The sequence below is a fragment of the Salvelinus fontinalis genome, unplaced genomic scaffold (genome assembly GCF_029448725.1).
Source record: "Salvelinus fontinalis isolate EN_2023a unplaced genomic scaffold, ASM2944872v1 scaffold_0276, whole genome shotgun sequence".
NCBI classification, from domain to species: Eukaryota; Metazoa; Chordata; class Actinopteri; order Salmoniformes; family Salmonidae; genus Salvelinus; species Salvelinus fontinalis.
Genome location: NW_026600485.1, coordinates 195,001 through 213,142, shown reverse-complemented (window position 1 = coordinate 213,142; position 18,142 = coordinate 195,001). Strand labels below are relative to the sequence as shown.

The window sequence follows — 18,142 nt, the reverse complement described above, 5'->3', positions numbered from 1 at the left end:
CACAGGTCCTGGGGTCAGAGAGGACTTTGAATAGTTCACGAGTTCCCCCAAAACCACAGGTCCTGGGGTCAGACAGGACTTTGAATAGTTCAAGAGTTCCCCCAAAACCACAGGTCCTGGGGTCAGAGAGGACTTTGAATAGTTCAAGAGTTCCCCCAAAACCACAGGTCCTGGGGTCAGAGAGGACTTTGAATAGTTCAAGAGTTCCCCCAAAACCACAGGTCCTGGGGTCAGACAGGACTTTGAATAGTTCAAGAGTTCCCCCAAAACCACAGGTCCTGGGGTCAGAGAGGACTTTGAATAGTTCAAGAGTTCCCCCAAAACCACAGGTCCTGGGGTCAGAGAGGTCCTCTAACAGTTCAAGTCAGATACAGTGATGTAGTCGAGTCCCTAAGCCGCCAGTCCAGTCCCAAGTCCCTGGTGTTGAGTCCGAGTCTGAGTCGCCACTGGCCCGAGACCTGATCTCAGAGCAGTAGGAAGAGGCTCCAGTATCCACCGACCACCACCCCAACCTAGGCCCTCAAAGGTCAGAGGTCAGAGGTCAAGACACCGTGCAGCTGTTGATATCAAACATCCGTGGGCGCGTCCGTTTCCTGGCCTGGTTCACCGCCGTCCGCACCGCACACTCGAACACTTGCTGCACGCCGCGGTTACTTAGCGACGAGCACTCCAGGTATCCCTTGGCCCGTACGTCCTGGGCGAGGCGTTTGCCCTCGGCGGCGGAGGAGCAGGAGGCGCGGTGAGGCCCGGAGTCACGCTGGTCCGTCTGGGTGGCCACCACGAGCACCGGGACACGAGGAAGGTTCTCACGCACCTACAATGACATTTAAAATGTTTTTAAAAACCATTTTGTTTTTATTATTATATTATATTATTATTATTATTATTTCGTCAAATAGTTTTAAACATGTATTGATACACAATATGAAGCCAGAGATGGGCTCAATTCCATTTCAATTCAGTTAACTCAGGAAGTAAACTGAAATTCTAATTCCAATTTCCTCTCACTGCTTCTCAATGAGAGAAGAAGAAAAAGGGAATCAGATCTTTAGTTTACTGAAGCATCCAACTACTGATCCAATGTTTACTTCCTGAATGTCTACTTCCTGAATGTTTACTTCCTGAATGTTTACTTCCTGAATTGACTCCATGATTATTTCCGACGTGTCTGTCGGAATATAAAAGGTTGTTTGGTCCAGCAGTCTCAGCTGCTGCCTCTGGAGAGCGTGTTTTACATGGCGCTGGGTTGGAATCCGTCCCACTGCTCTGTCACCTCTCTCTCTGACCTTTCACCTCTCTCTCTGCTCTGTCACCTCTCTCTCTGACCTTTCACCTCTCTCTCTGACCTTTCACCTCTCTCTCTGACCTTTCACCTCTCTCTCTGACCTTTCACCTCTCTCTCTGACCTTTCACCTCTCTCTCTGCTCTTTCACCTCTCTCTCTGCTCTTTCACCTCTCTCTCTGGAGAGCGTGTTTTACGTAGCGCTGGGTTGGAATCCGTCCCACTGCTCTGTCACCTCTCTCTCCGACCTTTCACCTCTCTCTCTGACCTTTCACCTCTCTCGCCGACCTTTCACCTCTCTCTCCGCTCTTTCACCTCTCTCTCTCCGCTCTTTCACCTCTCTCTCTCCGCTCTTTCATCTCTCTCTCTCCGCTCTTTCACCTCTCTCTCTCCGCTCTTTCACCTCTCTCTCTCCGCTCTTTCACCTCTCTCTCTCCGCTCTTTCACCTCTCTCTCTCCGCTCTTTCACCTCTCTCTCTCCGCTCTTTCACCTCTCTCTCTCCGCTCTTTCACCTCTCTCTCTCCGCTCTTTCACCTCTCTCTCTCCGCTCTTTCACCTCTCTCTCTCCGCTCTTTCACCTCTCTCTCTCCGCTCTTTCACCTCTCTCTCTCCGCTCTTTCACCTCTCTCTCTCCGCTCTTTCACCTCTCTCTCTCCGCTCTTTCACCTCTCTCTCTCCGCTCTTTCACCTCTCTCTCTCTCCGCTCTTTCACCTCTCTCTCTCTCCGCTCTTTCACCTCTCTCTCTCCGCTCTTTCACCTCTCTCTCTCCGCTCTTTCACCTCTCTCTCTCCGCTCTTTCACCTCTCTCTCCGACCTTTCACCTCTCTCTCCGACCTTTCACCTCTCTCTCTGACCTTTCACCTCTCTCTCTGACCTTTCACCTCTCTCTCTGACCTTTCACCTCTCTCTCTGACCTTTCACCTCTCTCTCTGACCTTTCACCTCTCTCTATCCAATAAAAACACACACACAACACTTCCAGAAGGATCTAATTCAGAGAGTAGAAAAGGTAGCCCCGTACCTCGACCAGCCACTTGTGCTTGATGCTGGCGAGGGAGGAGGCGTTGGCCACGGAGTAGCAGAGCAGGACCACATCCGCCTGCTGATAGGACATCGGACGGATCTGCCTGAACGTGTCATTTCCTGCCGTGTCCCACAGACCCAGGTTGATCTGGAGAGTAAGCAGATACATTATAAAATGTGTCTTTTTAAAAAAGTTTTAATTATTCAATGATTTTTTTATTTTTAAACACTGTCTTTTTCAACTTCTTTGAAATCATGTTTGTAATGTTTTAAAATGTTTTATTTTTGTGACGTTGAGATGCACTTTAAATAAAGCTTTAAAAGACAAACGCACGTCACGGGGATAAACCGCCTCATTACCATCAGGGTGTAAAGGTCATGAAGGATGTGTGAGGGACATTCCTGATCAGATGACCATCAGACCTCTCCAGTGGGATGTTTACACTACCGTGTTAATGTGTCGTGATAGTTCAATGACGCACAGCGTATTATCGTGATAGCTCAATGACGCACAGCGTATTATCGTGATAGCTCAATGACGCACAGCGTATTATCGTGATAGCTCAATGACGCACAGCGTATTATCGTGATAGCTCAATGACGCACAGCGTATTATCGTGATAGCTCAATGACGCACAGCGTATTATCGTGATAGCTCAATGACGCACAGTGTATTATAGTGATAGTTCAATGATGTAATGTGTCAAGATATGTCAAATCAAGTCATGGTAAATTCCAGTCGGAAGCAGGTAGCCTAGTGGTTAGTAACCGAAAGGTTGCTGTATCGAAACCCCGAGCTGACAAAAATCTGTCGTTCTGCCCCTGAACAAGGCAGTTAACCTACTGTTCCTAGGCCGTCATTGTAAATAAGAATTTGTTCATAAATGACTTGCCTAGTTAAATAAAATGGTGTAAAAATATATATATATATAAATAATAATAAAAAAAATCCTTTGAATTCCTTTCCCTCGGCCATTAGGTCGTTTTGTCCCACTCTCTAACGAGTCCATGTGAGCTTCCCATGTGAGCTTCCCATGTGAGCTTCCCATGTGAGCTTCCCATGTGAGCTTCCCATGTGAGCATCACAGAGGGAAACGTGTTCCTGAGAGTTGTAGCTTTCAGGAACGGGGTGTCAGAATATTTAATATTTTAAAAAATCATTCACAAAACACTGGAGCCAAATTCATCTGAAGAAAATAGATATCAGCATGCCCACATAAGCTCTAGAAAACGCTAACAACCACAGACAATCACCATAACCGCTAACAACCACACTACAGACAATCACCATAACTGCTAACAACCACACTACAGACAATCACCATAACCGCTAACAACCACACTACAGTCAATCACCATAACCGCTAACAACCACACTACAGACAATCACCATAACCGCTAACAACCACACTACAGACAATCACCATAACCGCTAACTACCACACTACAGTCAATCACCATAACCGCTAACAACCACACTACAGACAATCACCATAACCGCTAACAACCACACTACAGACAATCACCATAACCGCTAACAACCACACTACAGACAATCACCATAACCGCTAACTACCACACTACAGACAATCACCATAACCGCTAACTACCACACTACAGACAATCACCATAACCGCTAACAACCACACTACAGACAATCACCATAACCGCTAACAACCACACTACAGACAATCACCATAACCGCTAACAACCACACTACAGTCAATCACCATAACCGCTAACAACCACACTACAGACAATCACCATAACCGCTAACAACCACACTACAGACAATCACCATAACCGCTAACTACCACACTACAGTCAATCACCATAACCGCTAACAACCACACTACAGACAATCACCATAACCGCTAACAACCACACTACAGACAATCACCATAACCGCTAACAACCACACTACAGACAATCACCATAACCGCTAACAACCACACTACAGTCAATCACCATAACCGCTAACAACCAGACTACAGACAATCACCATAACCGCTAACAACCACACTACAGACAATCACCATAACCGCTAACAACCACACTACAGACAATCACCATAACCGCTAACTACCACACTACAGACAATCACCATAACCGCTAACAACCAGACTACAGACAATCACCATAACCGCTAACAACCACACTACAGACAATCACCATAACCGCTAACAACCACACTACAGACAATCACCATAACCGCTAACTACCACACTACAGACAATCACCATAACCGCTAACAACCACACTACAGACAATCACCATAACCGCTAACAACCAGACTACAGACAATCACCATAACCGCTAACAACCAGACTACAGACAATCACCATAACCGCTAACAACCACACTACAGACAATCACCATAACCGCTAACAACCACACTACAGACAATCACCATAACCGCTAACAACCACACTACAGTCAATCACCATAACCGCTAACAACCACACTACAGTCAATCACCATAACCGCTAACTACCACACTACAGACAATCACCATAACCGCTAACAACCACACTACAGTCAATCACCATAACCGCTAACAACCACACTACAGACAATCACCATAACCGCTAACTACCACACTACAGACAATCACCATAACCGCTAACAACCACACTACAGACAATCACCATAACCGCTAACAACCAGACTACAGACAATCACCATAACCGCTAACAACCAGACTACAGTCAATCACCATAACCGCTAACAACCACACTACAGACAATCACCATAACCGCTAACAACCACACTACAGACAATCACTATAACCGCTAACTACCACACTACAGACAATCACCATAACCGCTAACAACCAGACTACAGACAATCACCATAACCGCTAACAACCACACTACAGACAATCACCATAACCGCTAACAACCACACTACAGACAATCACCATAACCGCTAACTACCACACTACAGACAATCACCATAACCGCTAACAACCAGAATACAGACAATCACCATAACCGCTAACAACCACACTACAGACAATCACCATAACCGCTAACAACCACACTACAGACAATCACCATAACCGCTAACTACCACACTACAGACAATCACCATAACCGCTAACAACCACACTACAGACAATCACCATAACCGCTAACAACCAGACTACAGACAATCACCATAACCGCTAACAACCAGACTACAGACAATCACCATAACCGCTAACAACCACACTACAGACAATCACCATAACCGCTAACAACCACACTACAGACAATCACCATAACCGCTAACAACCACACTACAGACAATCACCATAACCGCTAACAACCACACTACAGTCAATCACCATAACCGCTAACAACCACACTACAGTCAATCACCATAACCGCTAACTACCACACTACAGACAATCACCATAACCGCTAACAACCACACTACAGTCAATCACCATAACCGCTAACAACCACACTACAGACAATCACCATAACCGCTAACAACCACACTACAGACAATCACCATAACCGCTAACAACCACACTACAGACAATCACCATAACCGCTAACAACCAGACTACAGACAATCACCATAACCGCTAACAACCAGACTACAGTCAATCACCATAACCGCTAACAACCACACTACAGACAATCACCATAACCGCTAACAACCACACTACAGACAATCACCATAACCGCTAACTACCACACTACAGACAATCACCATAACCGCTAACTACCACACTACAGACAATCACCATAACCGCTAACAACCACACTACAGACAATCACCATAACCGCTAACTACCACACTACAGACAATCACCATAACCGCTAACAACCACACTACAGTCAATCACCATAACCGCTAACAACCACACTACAGACAATCACCATAACCGCTAACAACCACACTACAGTCAATCACCATAACCGCTAACAACCACACTACAGTCAATCACCATAACCGCTAACTACCACAGACAATCACCATAACCGCTAACAACCACACTACAGTCAATCACCATAACCGCTAACTACCACACTACAGACAATCACCATAACCGCTAACAACCACACTACAGTCAATCACCATAACCGCTAACAACCACACTACAGTCAATCACCATAACCGCTAACTACCACACTACAGACAATCACCATAACCGCTAACAACCACACTACAGTCAATCACCATAACCGCTAACAACCACACTACAGACAATCACCATAACCGCTAACAACCACACTACAGACAATCACCATAACCGCTAACAACCACACTACAGACAATCACCATAACCGCTAACAACCAGACTACAGACAATCACCATAACCGCTAACAACCAGACTACAGTCAATCACCATAACCGCTAACAACCACACTACAGACAATCACCATAACCGCTAACAACCACACTACAGACAATCACCATAACCGCTAACTACCACACTACAGACAATCACCATAACCGCTAACTACCACACTACAGACAATCACCATAACCGCTAACAACCACACTACAGACAATCACCATAACCGCTAACTACCACACTACAGACAATCACCATAACCGCTAACAACCACACTACAGTCAATCACCATAACCGCTAACAACCACACTACAGACAATCACCATAACCGCTAACAACCACACTACAGTCAATCACCATAACCGCTAACAACCACACTACAGTCAATCACCATAACCGCTAACTACCACAGACAATCACCATAACCGCTAACAACCACACTACAGTCAATCACCATAACCGCTAACTACCACACTACAGACAATCACCATAACCGCTAACAACCACACTACAGACAATCACCATAACCGCTAACAACCACACTACAGACAATCACCATAACCGCTAACAACCACACTACAGTCAATCACCATAACCGCTAACTACCACACTACAGTCAATCACCATAACCGCTAACAACCACACTACAGTCAATCACCATAACCGCTAACAACCACACTACAGACAATCACCATAACCGCTAACTACCACACTACAGTCAATCACCATAACCGCTAACAACCACACTACAGTCAATCACCATAACCGCTAACAACCACACTACAGACAATCACCATAACCGCTAACTACCACACTACAGACAATCACCATAACCGCTAACAACCACACTACAGTCAATCACCATAACCGCTAACAACCACACTACAGTCAATCACCATAACCGCTAACAACCACACTACAGATCACCACATTGCTTGGCGCTGAACGGGGGATTTCTGGCAGATCTTTCATTAATACGGGCCCATCAAAATGAATAAACAGGCCGGAACTGGTCCGCGGGCCGCCAGTTGAACAGCCCTGACGTAAAATGTATTGTTGTAGTAGTTAAATGATGTAAAGTGTATTATTGTAGTAGTTAAATGATGTAAAGTGTATTATTGTAGTAGTTAAATGATGTAAAGTGTATTATTGTAGAAGTTAAATGATGTAAAGTGTATTGTTGTAGTAGTTAAATGATGTAAAGTGTATTATTGTAGTAGTTAAATGACGTAAAGTGTATTATTGTAGTAGTTAAATGATGTAAAGTGTATTATTGTAGAAGTTAAATGATGTAAAGTGTATTATTGTAGTAGTTAAATGATGTAAAGTGTATTATTGTAGTAGTTAAATGACGTAAAGTGTATTATTGTAGTAGTTAAATGACGTAAAGTGTATTATTGTAGTAGTTAAATGATGTAAAGGGTATTATTGTAGTAGTTAAATGATGTAAAGTGTATTATTGTAGTAGGAAAATGATGTAAAGTGTATTATTGTAGTAGGAAAATGATGTAAAGTGTATTATTGTAGTAGTTAAATGATGTAAAGTGTAGTAGTTAAATGATGTAAAGTGTATTATTGTAGTAGTTAAATGATGTAAAGTGTAGTAGTTAAATGATGTAAAGTGTATTATTGTAGTAGGTAAATGATGTAAAGTGTAGTAGTTAAATGATGTAAAGTGTATTATTGTAGTAGGTAAATGATGTAAAGTGTATTATTGTAGTAGTTAAATGATGTAAAGGGTATTATTGTAGTAGTTAAATGATGTAAAGGGTAGTAGTTAAATGATGTAAAGTGTATTATTGTAGTAGTTAAATGATGTAAAGTGTAGTAGTTAAATGATGTAAAGTGTATTATTGTAGTAGTTAAATGATGTAAAGTGTATTATTGTAGTAGTTAAATGATGTAAAGTGTATTATTGTAGTAGTTAAATGATGTAAAGTGTATTATTGTAGTAGTTAAATGATGTAAAGGGTATTATTGTAGTAGTTAAATGATGTAAAGTGTATTATTGTAGTAGGTAAATGATGTAAAGTGTATTATTGTAGTAGGTAAATGATGTAAAGTGTAGTAGTTAAATGATGTAAAGTGTATTATTGTAGTAGGTAAATGATGTAAAGTGTATTATTGTAGTAGTTAAATGATGTAAAGGGTATTATTGTAGTAGTTAAATGATGTAAAGTGTAGTAGTTAAATGATGTAAAGGGTATTATTGTAGTAGTTAAATGACGTAAAGTGTAGTAGTTAAATGATGTAAAGTGTATTGTTGTAGTAGGTAAATGATGTAAAGGGTATTATTGTAGTAGTTAAATGATGTAAAGTGTATTATTGTAGTAGTTAAATGATGTAAAGGGTATTATTGTAGTAGTTAAATGATGTAAAGTGTATTATTGTAGTAGGTAAATGACGTAAAGTGTATTATTGTAGTAGGTAAATGATGTAAAGTGTAGTAGTTAAATGATGTAAAGTGTATTATTGTAGTAGTTAAATGATGTAAAGTGTATTATTGTAGTAGTTAAATGATGTAAAGTGTATTATTGTAGTAGTTAAATGATGTAAAGGGTATTATTGTAGTAGTTAAATGATGTAAAGTGTAGTAGTTAAATGATGTAAAGTGTATTATTGTAGTAGTTAAATGATGTAAAGTGTATTATTGTAGTAGTTAAATGATGTAAAGTGTATTATTGTAGTAGTTAAATGATGTAACGTGTATTATTGTAGTAGGTAAATGATGTAAAGTGTATTATTCGTACCGGAGCCCCGTCCATGAAAACTTCTACTCCAGTGTTCTCGTACACGGTTGGTTTGTAGCAGTCAGGGAACGTCTCTGAGGTGAAGCGAACCAGAAGGGCCGTCTTCCCAACGGCACTGTCACCGACCAGCACACACTTCACCTGGGTCTCCTCTGCTGCGCTCATGGCTGCTCCGCTCTGAACCCTGGGGGTTGTAGTCCTTTAGGGAGATGTTGAGTTGTAGTCCTGTGGAGATCAGGGGGTCGTGACGTCCATAGTGATGATGGTCACCGTCTCTGTGGGGGTTGTAGTTCTTTAGGGGGGGTGTTGTAGTCCTGAAGTAGAGGAGGGTTGAGATCAGGGGGTTGTGAGAAGGTCCATAGTGATGGTGGTCACCGTCTCTGTGGGGGTTGTAGTTCTTTAGGGGGATGTTGTAGTCCTGAATTAGAGGAGGGATGAGATCAAGGGGTTGTGAGAAGGTCCATAGTGATGGTGGTCACCGTCTCTGTGGGGGTTGTAGTTCTTTAGGGAGATGTTGTAGTCCTGAAGTAGAGGAGGGATGAGATCAGGGGGTTGTGGGATGGTGGTCACCTTCTCTGTGGGGGTTGTAGTTCTTTAGGGGGATGTTGTAGTCCTGAAGTAGAGGAGGATGAGATCAGGGGGTTGTGGGATGGTCCATAGTGATGGTGGTCACCGTCTCTGTGGGGGTTGTAGTTCTTTAGGGAGATGTTGTAGTCCTGAAATAGAGGAGGGATGAGATCAGGGGGTTGTGGTCACCTGGTGTGTGGAGTCATGATGCCAACTACATGTGTCTAACTCTCACCACAGAGTGTTTCCTGGCTCTACTGCTACAGTGGAGAAGCTGAAGGGCTCTGTCTGTCTTTATATGGCTTTCGCTCTGTCTCCCTCCACACACACACATCTCTCTCTCTCTACACACACCTCTCGCTCTCTCTCTCTCTACACACACACACCTCTCTCTACACACTCACTCTCTCTCTACACCTCTCTCTCTCTACACCTCTCTCTCTCTCTACACCTCTCGCTCTCTCTACACCTCTCGCTCTCTCTACACCTCTCGCTCTCTCTACACCTCTCGCTCTCTCTACACCTCTCGCTCTCTCTACACCTCTCGCTCTCTCTACACCTCTCGCTCTCTCTACACCTCTCGCTCTCTCTACACCTCTCGCTCTCTCTACACCTCTCGCTCTCTCTACACCTCTCGCTCTCTCTACACCTCTCGCTCTCTGTACACCTCTCGCTCTCTGTACACCTCTCGCTCTCTCTACACCTCTCGCTCTCTCTACACCTCTCGCTCTCTCTACACCTCTCGCTCTCTCTACACCTCTCGCTCTCTCTACACCTCTCGCTCTCTCTACACCTCTCGCTCTCTCTACACCTCGCTCTCTCTCTACACCTCTCGCTCTCTGTACACCTCTCGCTCTCTCTACACCTCTCTCTCTCTCTACACCTCTCTCTACACCTCTCTCTACACCTCTCTCTACACCTCTCTCTACACCTCTCTCTACACCTCTCTCTACACCTCTCTCTCTCTACACCTCTCTCTCTCTACACCTCTCTCTCTCTACACCTCTCTCTCTCTACACCTCTCTCTCTCTACACCTCTCTCTCTCTACACCTCTCTCCTCTACACCTCTCTCTCTCTCTCTCTACACCTCTCTCTCTCTCTCTACACCTCTCTCTCTCTCTACGCCTCTTTCTCTCTCTCTCTACGCCTCTCTCTCTCTCTCTCTACGCCTCTCTCTCTCTCTCTCTACGCCTCTCTCTCTCTCTCTACGCCTCTCTCTCTCTCTCTCTACGCCTCTCTCTCTCTCTCTCTACGCCTCTCTCTCTCTCTCTCCGCCTCTCTCTCTCTCTCTCCGCCTCTCTCTCTCTCTCTCTCTCTACATCTCTCTCTCTACACAGCTCTCTCCCCCCGTCTGTCTCTACCTCTCTCTCTCTCTCTACACCTCTCTCTACACCTCTCTCTCTACCTCTCTCTCTCTCTCTACCTCTCTCTCTCTCTCTACACCTCTCTCTCTCTCTCTCTCTACACAGCTCTCTCCCCCCGTCTGTCTCTACCTCTCTACCCGTCTCTCTCTCTCTACACCTCTCTCTCTCTACGCCTCTCTCTCTCTACACCTCTCTCTCTCTACATCTCTCTCTCTACACAGCTCTCTCTCCCCGTCTCTCTCAGTTCCTCTTCACTTACTTCTCTGTGTGTGTACTCCACGGAGATGACACCAGGCTCCGCCTCCTGCGATCAATCGAGGTCACCTGACGTCACAGGCGGTTATTCCATCCAGTCAGGGCCCGGCGTACGGGAGCGAGCTGTGGAGGACATTATCTGATGAGGACATTGTTGACTCGTGAGAGGAGGAGGTGACTAATAAAAGGAGAGCTACTAAGAGTGCAGGTTTTTGTTCCAGCCCTGCACCAAAACACATCAGATTCAGCTTTAGGCTGCATATATGTGTAACGGATGTGAAATGGCTAGCTAGTTAGCGGTGGTGCGCGCTAATAGCCTTTTAGGCTGCATATATGTGTAACGGATGTGAAATGGCTAGCTAGTTAGCGGTGGTGCGCGCTAATAGCCTTTTAGGCTGCATATATGTGTAACGGATGTGAAATGGCTAGCTAGTTAGCGGTGGTGCGCGCTAATAGCCTTTTAGGCTGCATATATGTGTAACGGATGTGAAATGGCTAGCTAGTTAGCGGTGGTGCGCGCTAATAGCCTTTTAGGCTGCATATATGTGTAACGGATGTGAAATGGCTAGCTAGTTAGCGGTGGTGCGCGCTAATAGCCTTTCAATTGGTGACGTCACTCGCTCTGAGACCTTGAAGTAGTGGTTCCCCTTTGCTCTGCAAGGGCCCGCGGCCTTTTGTGGAGCGATGGGTAACGATGCTTCGTGGGTGACTGTTGTTGATGTGTGCAGAGGGTCCCTGGTTCGCGCCCGGGTCGGGGCGAGGGGACGGACGTAAAGTTAAACTGTTATATATGTAATACACTGTGACAATCTGCTGATGTAAAAAGAAAAAAGGACTACATAAAATAAATGTGATTGACTTGACATTTAAATTTACAGAGAAAAGCTGAGCATGTACCTCCTCCTCTCCGTAGTGACCCGGCCATGTATGAGGAAGTGAGGACAGCACCGACCCATAGATTAGGTTATTAACTAGACAGCACCGACCCATAGATTAGGTTATTAACTAGACAGCACCAACCCATAGATTAGGTTATTAACTAGACAGCACTGACCCATAGATTAGGTTATTAACTAGACAGCCCCGACCCATAGATTAGGTTATTAACTAGACAGCACCGACCCATAGATTAGGTTATTAATTTATACAGCACCGACCCATAGATTAGGTTATTAACTAGACAGCCCCGACCCATAGATTAGGTTATTAACTAGACAGCACTGACCCATAGATTAGGTTATTAACTAGACAGCCCCGACCCATAGATTAGGTTATTAACTAGACAGCACTGACCCATAGATTAGGTTATTAACTAGACAGCACCGACCCATGATTAGGTTATTAACTAGACAGCACCGACCCATGATTAGGTTATTAACTAGACAGCACCGACCCATAGATTAGGTTATTAACTAGACAGCACCGACCCATAGATTAGGTTATTAACTAGACAGCCCCGACCCATAGATTAGGTTATTAACTAGACAGCCCCGACCCATAGATTAGGTTATTAACTAGACAGCCCCGACCCATAGATTAGGTTATTAACTAGACAGCACCAACCCATAGATTAGGTTATTAATTTATACAGCACCGACCCATAGATTAGGTTATTAACTAGACAGCCCCGACCCATAGATTAGGTTATTAACTAGACAGCACTGACCCATAGATTAGGTTATTAACTAGACAGCCCCGACCCATAGATTAGGTTATTAACTAGACAGCACCGACCCATAGATTAGGTTATTAATTTATACAGCACCGACCCATAGATTAGGTTATTAACTAGACAGCCCCGACCCATAGATTAGGTTATTAACTAGACAGCACTGACCCATAGATTAGGTTATTAACTAGACAGCCCCGACCCATAGATTAGGTTATTAACTAGACAGCACTGACCCATAGATTAGGTTATTAACTAGACAGCACCGACCCATAGATTAGGTTATTAACTAGACAGCACCGACCCATGATTAGGTTATTAACTAGACAGCACCGACCCATGATTAGGTTATTAACTAGACAGCACCGACCCATAGATTAGGTTATTAACTAGACAGCACCGACCCATAGATTAGGTTATTAACTAGACAGCCCCGACCCATAGATTAGGTTATTAACTAGACAGCCCCGACCCATAGATTAGGTTATTAACTAGACAGCCCCGACCCATAGATTAGGTTATTAACTAGACAGCACCGACCCATAGATTAGGTTATTAACTAGACAGCACCGACCCATAGATTAGGTTATTAAGTAGGTTATTAACTATTAAGTATTAACTGACTACTAACTAGACTACTAACTAGACTATAAACTAACTAGACTATTGACTAGACTACTGACTACTAAATAGACTACTGACTACTAACTAGATTATTCACTAGACTATAGACTAACTAGATTACTGACTACAAACTAGACTACTAACTAGACTATAGACTAAATCGACTACTAACTCGATTATTCACTAGACTAGACTAACTAGACTACTGATGACTAACTAGACTATAGACTAGATTATTGACTAGACTACTGACTACTAACTAGACTACTGACTAGACTACTGACTCCTAACTAGACTCCTAACTACTCTCCCTACACAGCAGTGCCCCCCCCCCCCCCAGACCACAACAGACTGAAGGTCTAACTAGACTCCTAACTACTCTCCCTACACAGCAGTGGCAGCCCCCCCCCCCCCCAGACCACAACAGACTGAAGGTCTAACTAGACTCCTAACTACTCTCCCTACACAGCAGTGGCAGCCCCCCCCCCCCCCCAGACCACAACAGACTGAAGGTCTAACTAGACTCCTAACTACTCTCCCTACACAGCAGTGGCAGCCCACCCCCCCCCCCCCCCCCCCCCCAGACCACAACAGACTGAAGGTCTAACTAGACTCCTAACTACTCTCCCTACACAGCAGCGGCAGCCCCCCCCCCCCCCCCCCCCCCCAGACCACAACAGACTGAAGGTCTAACTAGACTCCTAACTACTCTCCCTACACAGCAGCTCAGTTCTTCACCCTGATAGCTGACATTTTGTTTTAACCTACTTTACCCCCACATCACGACTGTCTAGAAGCGTGTCTAGGCCTACTAAACTCAACCTTAGCCATTAAAATAGACCAGATTTATGTGAAACCAAATGTAAGAGATTAATGTTTTGTCGTTTATCATTTTATTGAGATACAAATAGTTAAAATTGGATAATAATTTTTTTGGGGGGGTAGAACGATTGGTTTAAACAATGAATACGAAATGCCAAATTCGATAAAGATCCTTTTCTGTGACTCTCCCAATACATCAATGTATCTAGTAGGCTCATATTAAATTAGGCCATTCTGGCTGGGTTAAAACAAAAAGACATGAAAAAACTAACTTTGTTACTTCTCATAGACAAGAGGAATAGAACAAAGATAACTCACCGTGTTGTCAGGCGTAGTACCCGCAGCCTGTCTTCGTGATGGCAACGGGCGGATGCTACGCTTCTGCTCAAAGCATTTTTTTTGACTCGGAGACGGTTGGGTGCCTCGGTAAAAAGTAACGTTATTTTTTTTACGGTATATACATTAGGCTACTTTATAAATACTACTTAAAGCGAAACTAAATAGCCTAATTATTCTATATGCACACAACTACTTATACACGTTACTACACAGCTTGCTACTCTCTCTACAATAACCGGTGGAGTGGGAAATGAGATGCGCTCTCTCTCTCATCTCACCAACAGCATCCGTTTGTTGACTGTGGAGGAGGTGTGTTGATGCCGTTTCGTTTCTGTTCTAAGTATTTCAGCGTCTCTGGAACTCACGAAGCAGCTGTTGATTTTGATCGCTTCGATAGCCAACTTTACGCAGGAGCTTGGAGTTCATTTGTTACGTATAAAACGTGGCGTGTAGCCTCATAACGACAGACTTTACGCAGTAGCTTGGCGCTAATTTGTTTACATATAAAACCGTGTAGCCTCATAACGACAGACTTTACACAGTAGCTTGGCGTTAATTTGTTTACAAATAAAACCGTGTAGCCTCATAACGACAGACTTTACGCAGTAGCTTGGAGTTAATTTGTTTACATATAAAACCGTGTAGCCTCATAACGACAGACTTTACGCAGTAGCTTGGAGTTAATTTGTTTACATATACAACGTGGCGTGTAGCCTCATAACGACAGACTTTACGCAGTAGCTTTTAGTTAATTTGTTTACATATAAAACCGTGTAGCCTCATAACGACAGACTTTACACAGTAGCTTGGCGTTAATTTGTTTACAAATAAAACCGTGTAGCCTCATAACGACAGACTTTACGCAGTAGCTTGGAGTTAATTTGTTTACATATAAAACCGTGTAGCCTCATAACGACAGACTTTACGCAGTAGCTTGGAGTTAATTTGTTTACATATACAACGTGGCGTGTAGCCTCATAACGACAGACTTTACGCAGTAGCTTTTAGTTAATTTGTTTACATATAAAACCGTGTAGCCTCATAACGACAGACTTTACGCAGTAGCTTGGAGTTAATTTGTTTACATATAAAACCGTGTAGCCTCATAACGACAGACTTTACGCAGTAGCTTGGAGTTAATTTGTTTACATATACAACGTGGCGTGTAGCCTCATAACGACAGACTTTACGCAGTAGCTTTTAGTTAATTTGTTTACGTGTAAAACGTGGCGTGTAGCCTCATAACGACGAACAAGAGTTGTTATTGTTAATTGAGAAAAGGACCCTGGTATTCTCTGTAGACGTAAACGGGGTATAATAACTATTTTGTCAAAAGGTTCTCCGTCATGACAATGAGTCGACTTGTTATGGAACGAACAATTGTGCGTCATGTTTATCGAAAGGAAAGTAGTGAGAAATTACCGACACCGTAGGGTGCCGTTCAGTTCTCTTGAACGGAACGTTCCGGAACTATTTGTACTGTAGGACACGTTTCCACAAAACGTTATTGAACGGGACTTTTGCGGTACGTTTTGGTGGTTGTGGCTTCAAGCAATGAGTGAACAACATCCCCGTTCAGTACAGCACCGTTTCCGTTCAATTACACGTTCCAGAAACGTCAAAATGTACTGAACGCAGCCCGTGAGTCAGATGAACCGTTCCTTCCCACGCCGGTATGGGACGGATACACGTCGAGACGAGAGCGTTAAGGGGGGATGGGGGACGGAGCAGATCAACGGGACGCTGCCACGCTAACACCTGCTGTTATTATATTACCATTATTTAACTAGGAAAGTCAGGCCTACTAAAAGGCAAACGGCCTCCTGCGGGGACGGGGCCCTGCGATTAAAAATATAAATACAATATAAATATAGGAGGAAACGCACATCACAACAAGAGAGACAACACAACACTACATAAAGAGAAACTGGTTGCCAACAACAACAAACAAAAAACACACTGTGACAGAATTGATTTGATTATATAACAAAAGTGAACAGACAATATTCTTTATTGAAATATAATTTGTAAAAAAAATAAAATACATAAGAAAATGATCAACAATTATGAATATAAAAATATACCCTTTCCTTTGGTAGCCTAGAATTCCTTTTTAGGAGTCAGTCCCTAATCCTTTTAGGAGTCAGTCCCTAATCCTTTTAGGAGTCAGTCCCTAATCCTTTTAGGAGTCAGTCCCTACCCCTTTTAGGAGTCAGTCCCTACCCCTTTTAGGAGTCAGTCCCTACCCCTTTTAGGAGTCAGTCCCTAATCCTTTTAGGAGTCAGTCCCTAATCCTTTTAGGAGTCAGTCCCTAATCCTTTTAGGAGTCAGTCCCTAAATCTTTCAGGAGTCAGTCCCTAACCCTTTTAGGAGTCAGTCCCTAACCCTTTTAGGAGTCAGTCCCTAACCCTTTTAGGAGTCAGTCCCTAACCCTTTTAGGAGTCAGTCCCTAATCCTTTTAGGAGTCAGTCCCTAATCCTTTTAGGAGTCAGTCCCTACCCCTTTTTAGGAGTCAGTCCCTAACCCTAACCCTTTTAGGAGTCAGTCCCTAACCCTAACCCTTTTAGGAGTCAGTCCCTAACCCTTTTAGGAGTCAGTCCCTAACCCTTTTAGGAGTCAGTCCCTAATCCTTTTAGGAGTCAGTCCCCAACCCTTTTAGGAGTCAGTCCCTAACCCTAACCCTTTTAGGAGTCAGTCCCTAACCCTAACCCTTTTAGGAGTCAGTCCCTAACCCTAACCCTTTTAGGAGTCAGTCCCTAACCCTAACCCTTTTAGGAGTCAGTCCCTAGCCCTTTTAGGAGTCAGTCCCTAACCCTTTTAGGAGTCAGTCCCTAACCCTTTTAGGAGTCAGTCCCTAACCCTTTTAGGAGTCAGTCCCTAACCCTTTTAGGAGTCAGTCCCTAACCCTAACCCTTTTAGGAGTCAGTCCCTAACCCTAACCCTTTTAGGAGTCAGTCCCTAATCCTTTTAGGAGTCAGTCCCTAATCCTTTTAGGAGTCAGTCCCTAATCCTTTTAGGAGTCAGTCCCTAATCCTTTTAGGAGTCAGTCCCTAAATCTTTCAGGAGTCAGTCCCTAACCCTTTTAGGAGTCAGTCCCTAACCCTTTTAGGAGTCAGTCCCTAACCCTTTTAGGAGTCAGTCCCTAATCCTTTT

The 18,142-nt window shown here is 43.8% G+C and overlaps 2 protein-coding genes across 2 annotated transcripts in view; both read right to left on the bottom strand.

Annotated features, from left to right (window-relative positions):
- Positions 1–268: 268 nt before the first annotated feature.
- On the bottom strand, positions 269–15,726 carry LOC129845320 (rho-related GTP-binding protein RhoH-like). Its single transcript, XM_055913207.1, has 5 exons — positions 14,969–15,726; positions 11,540–11,658; positions 9,349–10,064; positions 2,305–2,454; positions 269–814 (listed from the first exon to the last, which is right to left on the bottom strand). The coding sequence occupies exons 3-5, from the start codon at positions 9,511–9,513 to the stop codon at positions 542–544; spliced, it is 588 nt and encodes a 195-aa protein (XP_055769182.1). The 5' UTR covers positions 9,514–10,064; positions 11,540–11,658; positions 14,969–15,726; the 3' UTR covers positions 269–541.
- A 1,233-nt stretch (positions 15,727–16,959) lies between these two features.
- Positions 16,960–18,142, bottom strand: part of LOC129845318 (NEDD4-binding protein 2-like) — a 51,385-nt gene continuing 50,202 nt past the window's right edge. Inside the window, exon 17 of the mRNA XM_055913205.1 lies at positions 16,960–18,142. This exon is cut by the window's right edge and continues 3,722 nt beyond it. The gene's annotated coding sequence lies outside the window, so the exon portion shown is untranslated.

Coding starts and splice junctions, on each gene's coding strand:
- LOC129845320 (XM_055913207.1), bottom strand. CDS start 9,513: ATGAGCGCAGCAGAGGAGACCCAGGTGAAGTGTGTGCTGGTCGGTGAC. Junction 2,455..9,348: donor TTTTCATGGACGGGGCTCCG/GTACGAATAATA, acceptor CTTACTCTCCAG/ATCAACCTGGGTCTGTGGGA. Junction 815..2,304: donor AGCACAAGTGGCTGGTCGAG/GTACGGGGCTAC, acceptor ATGTCATTGTAG/GTGCGTGAGAACCTTCCTCG.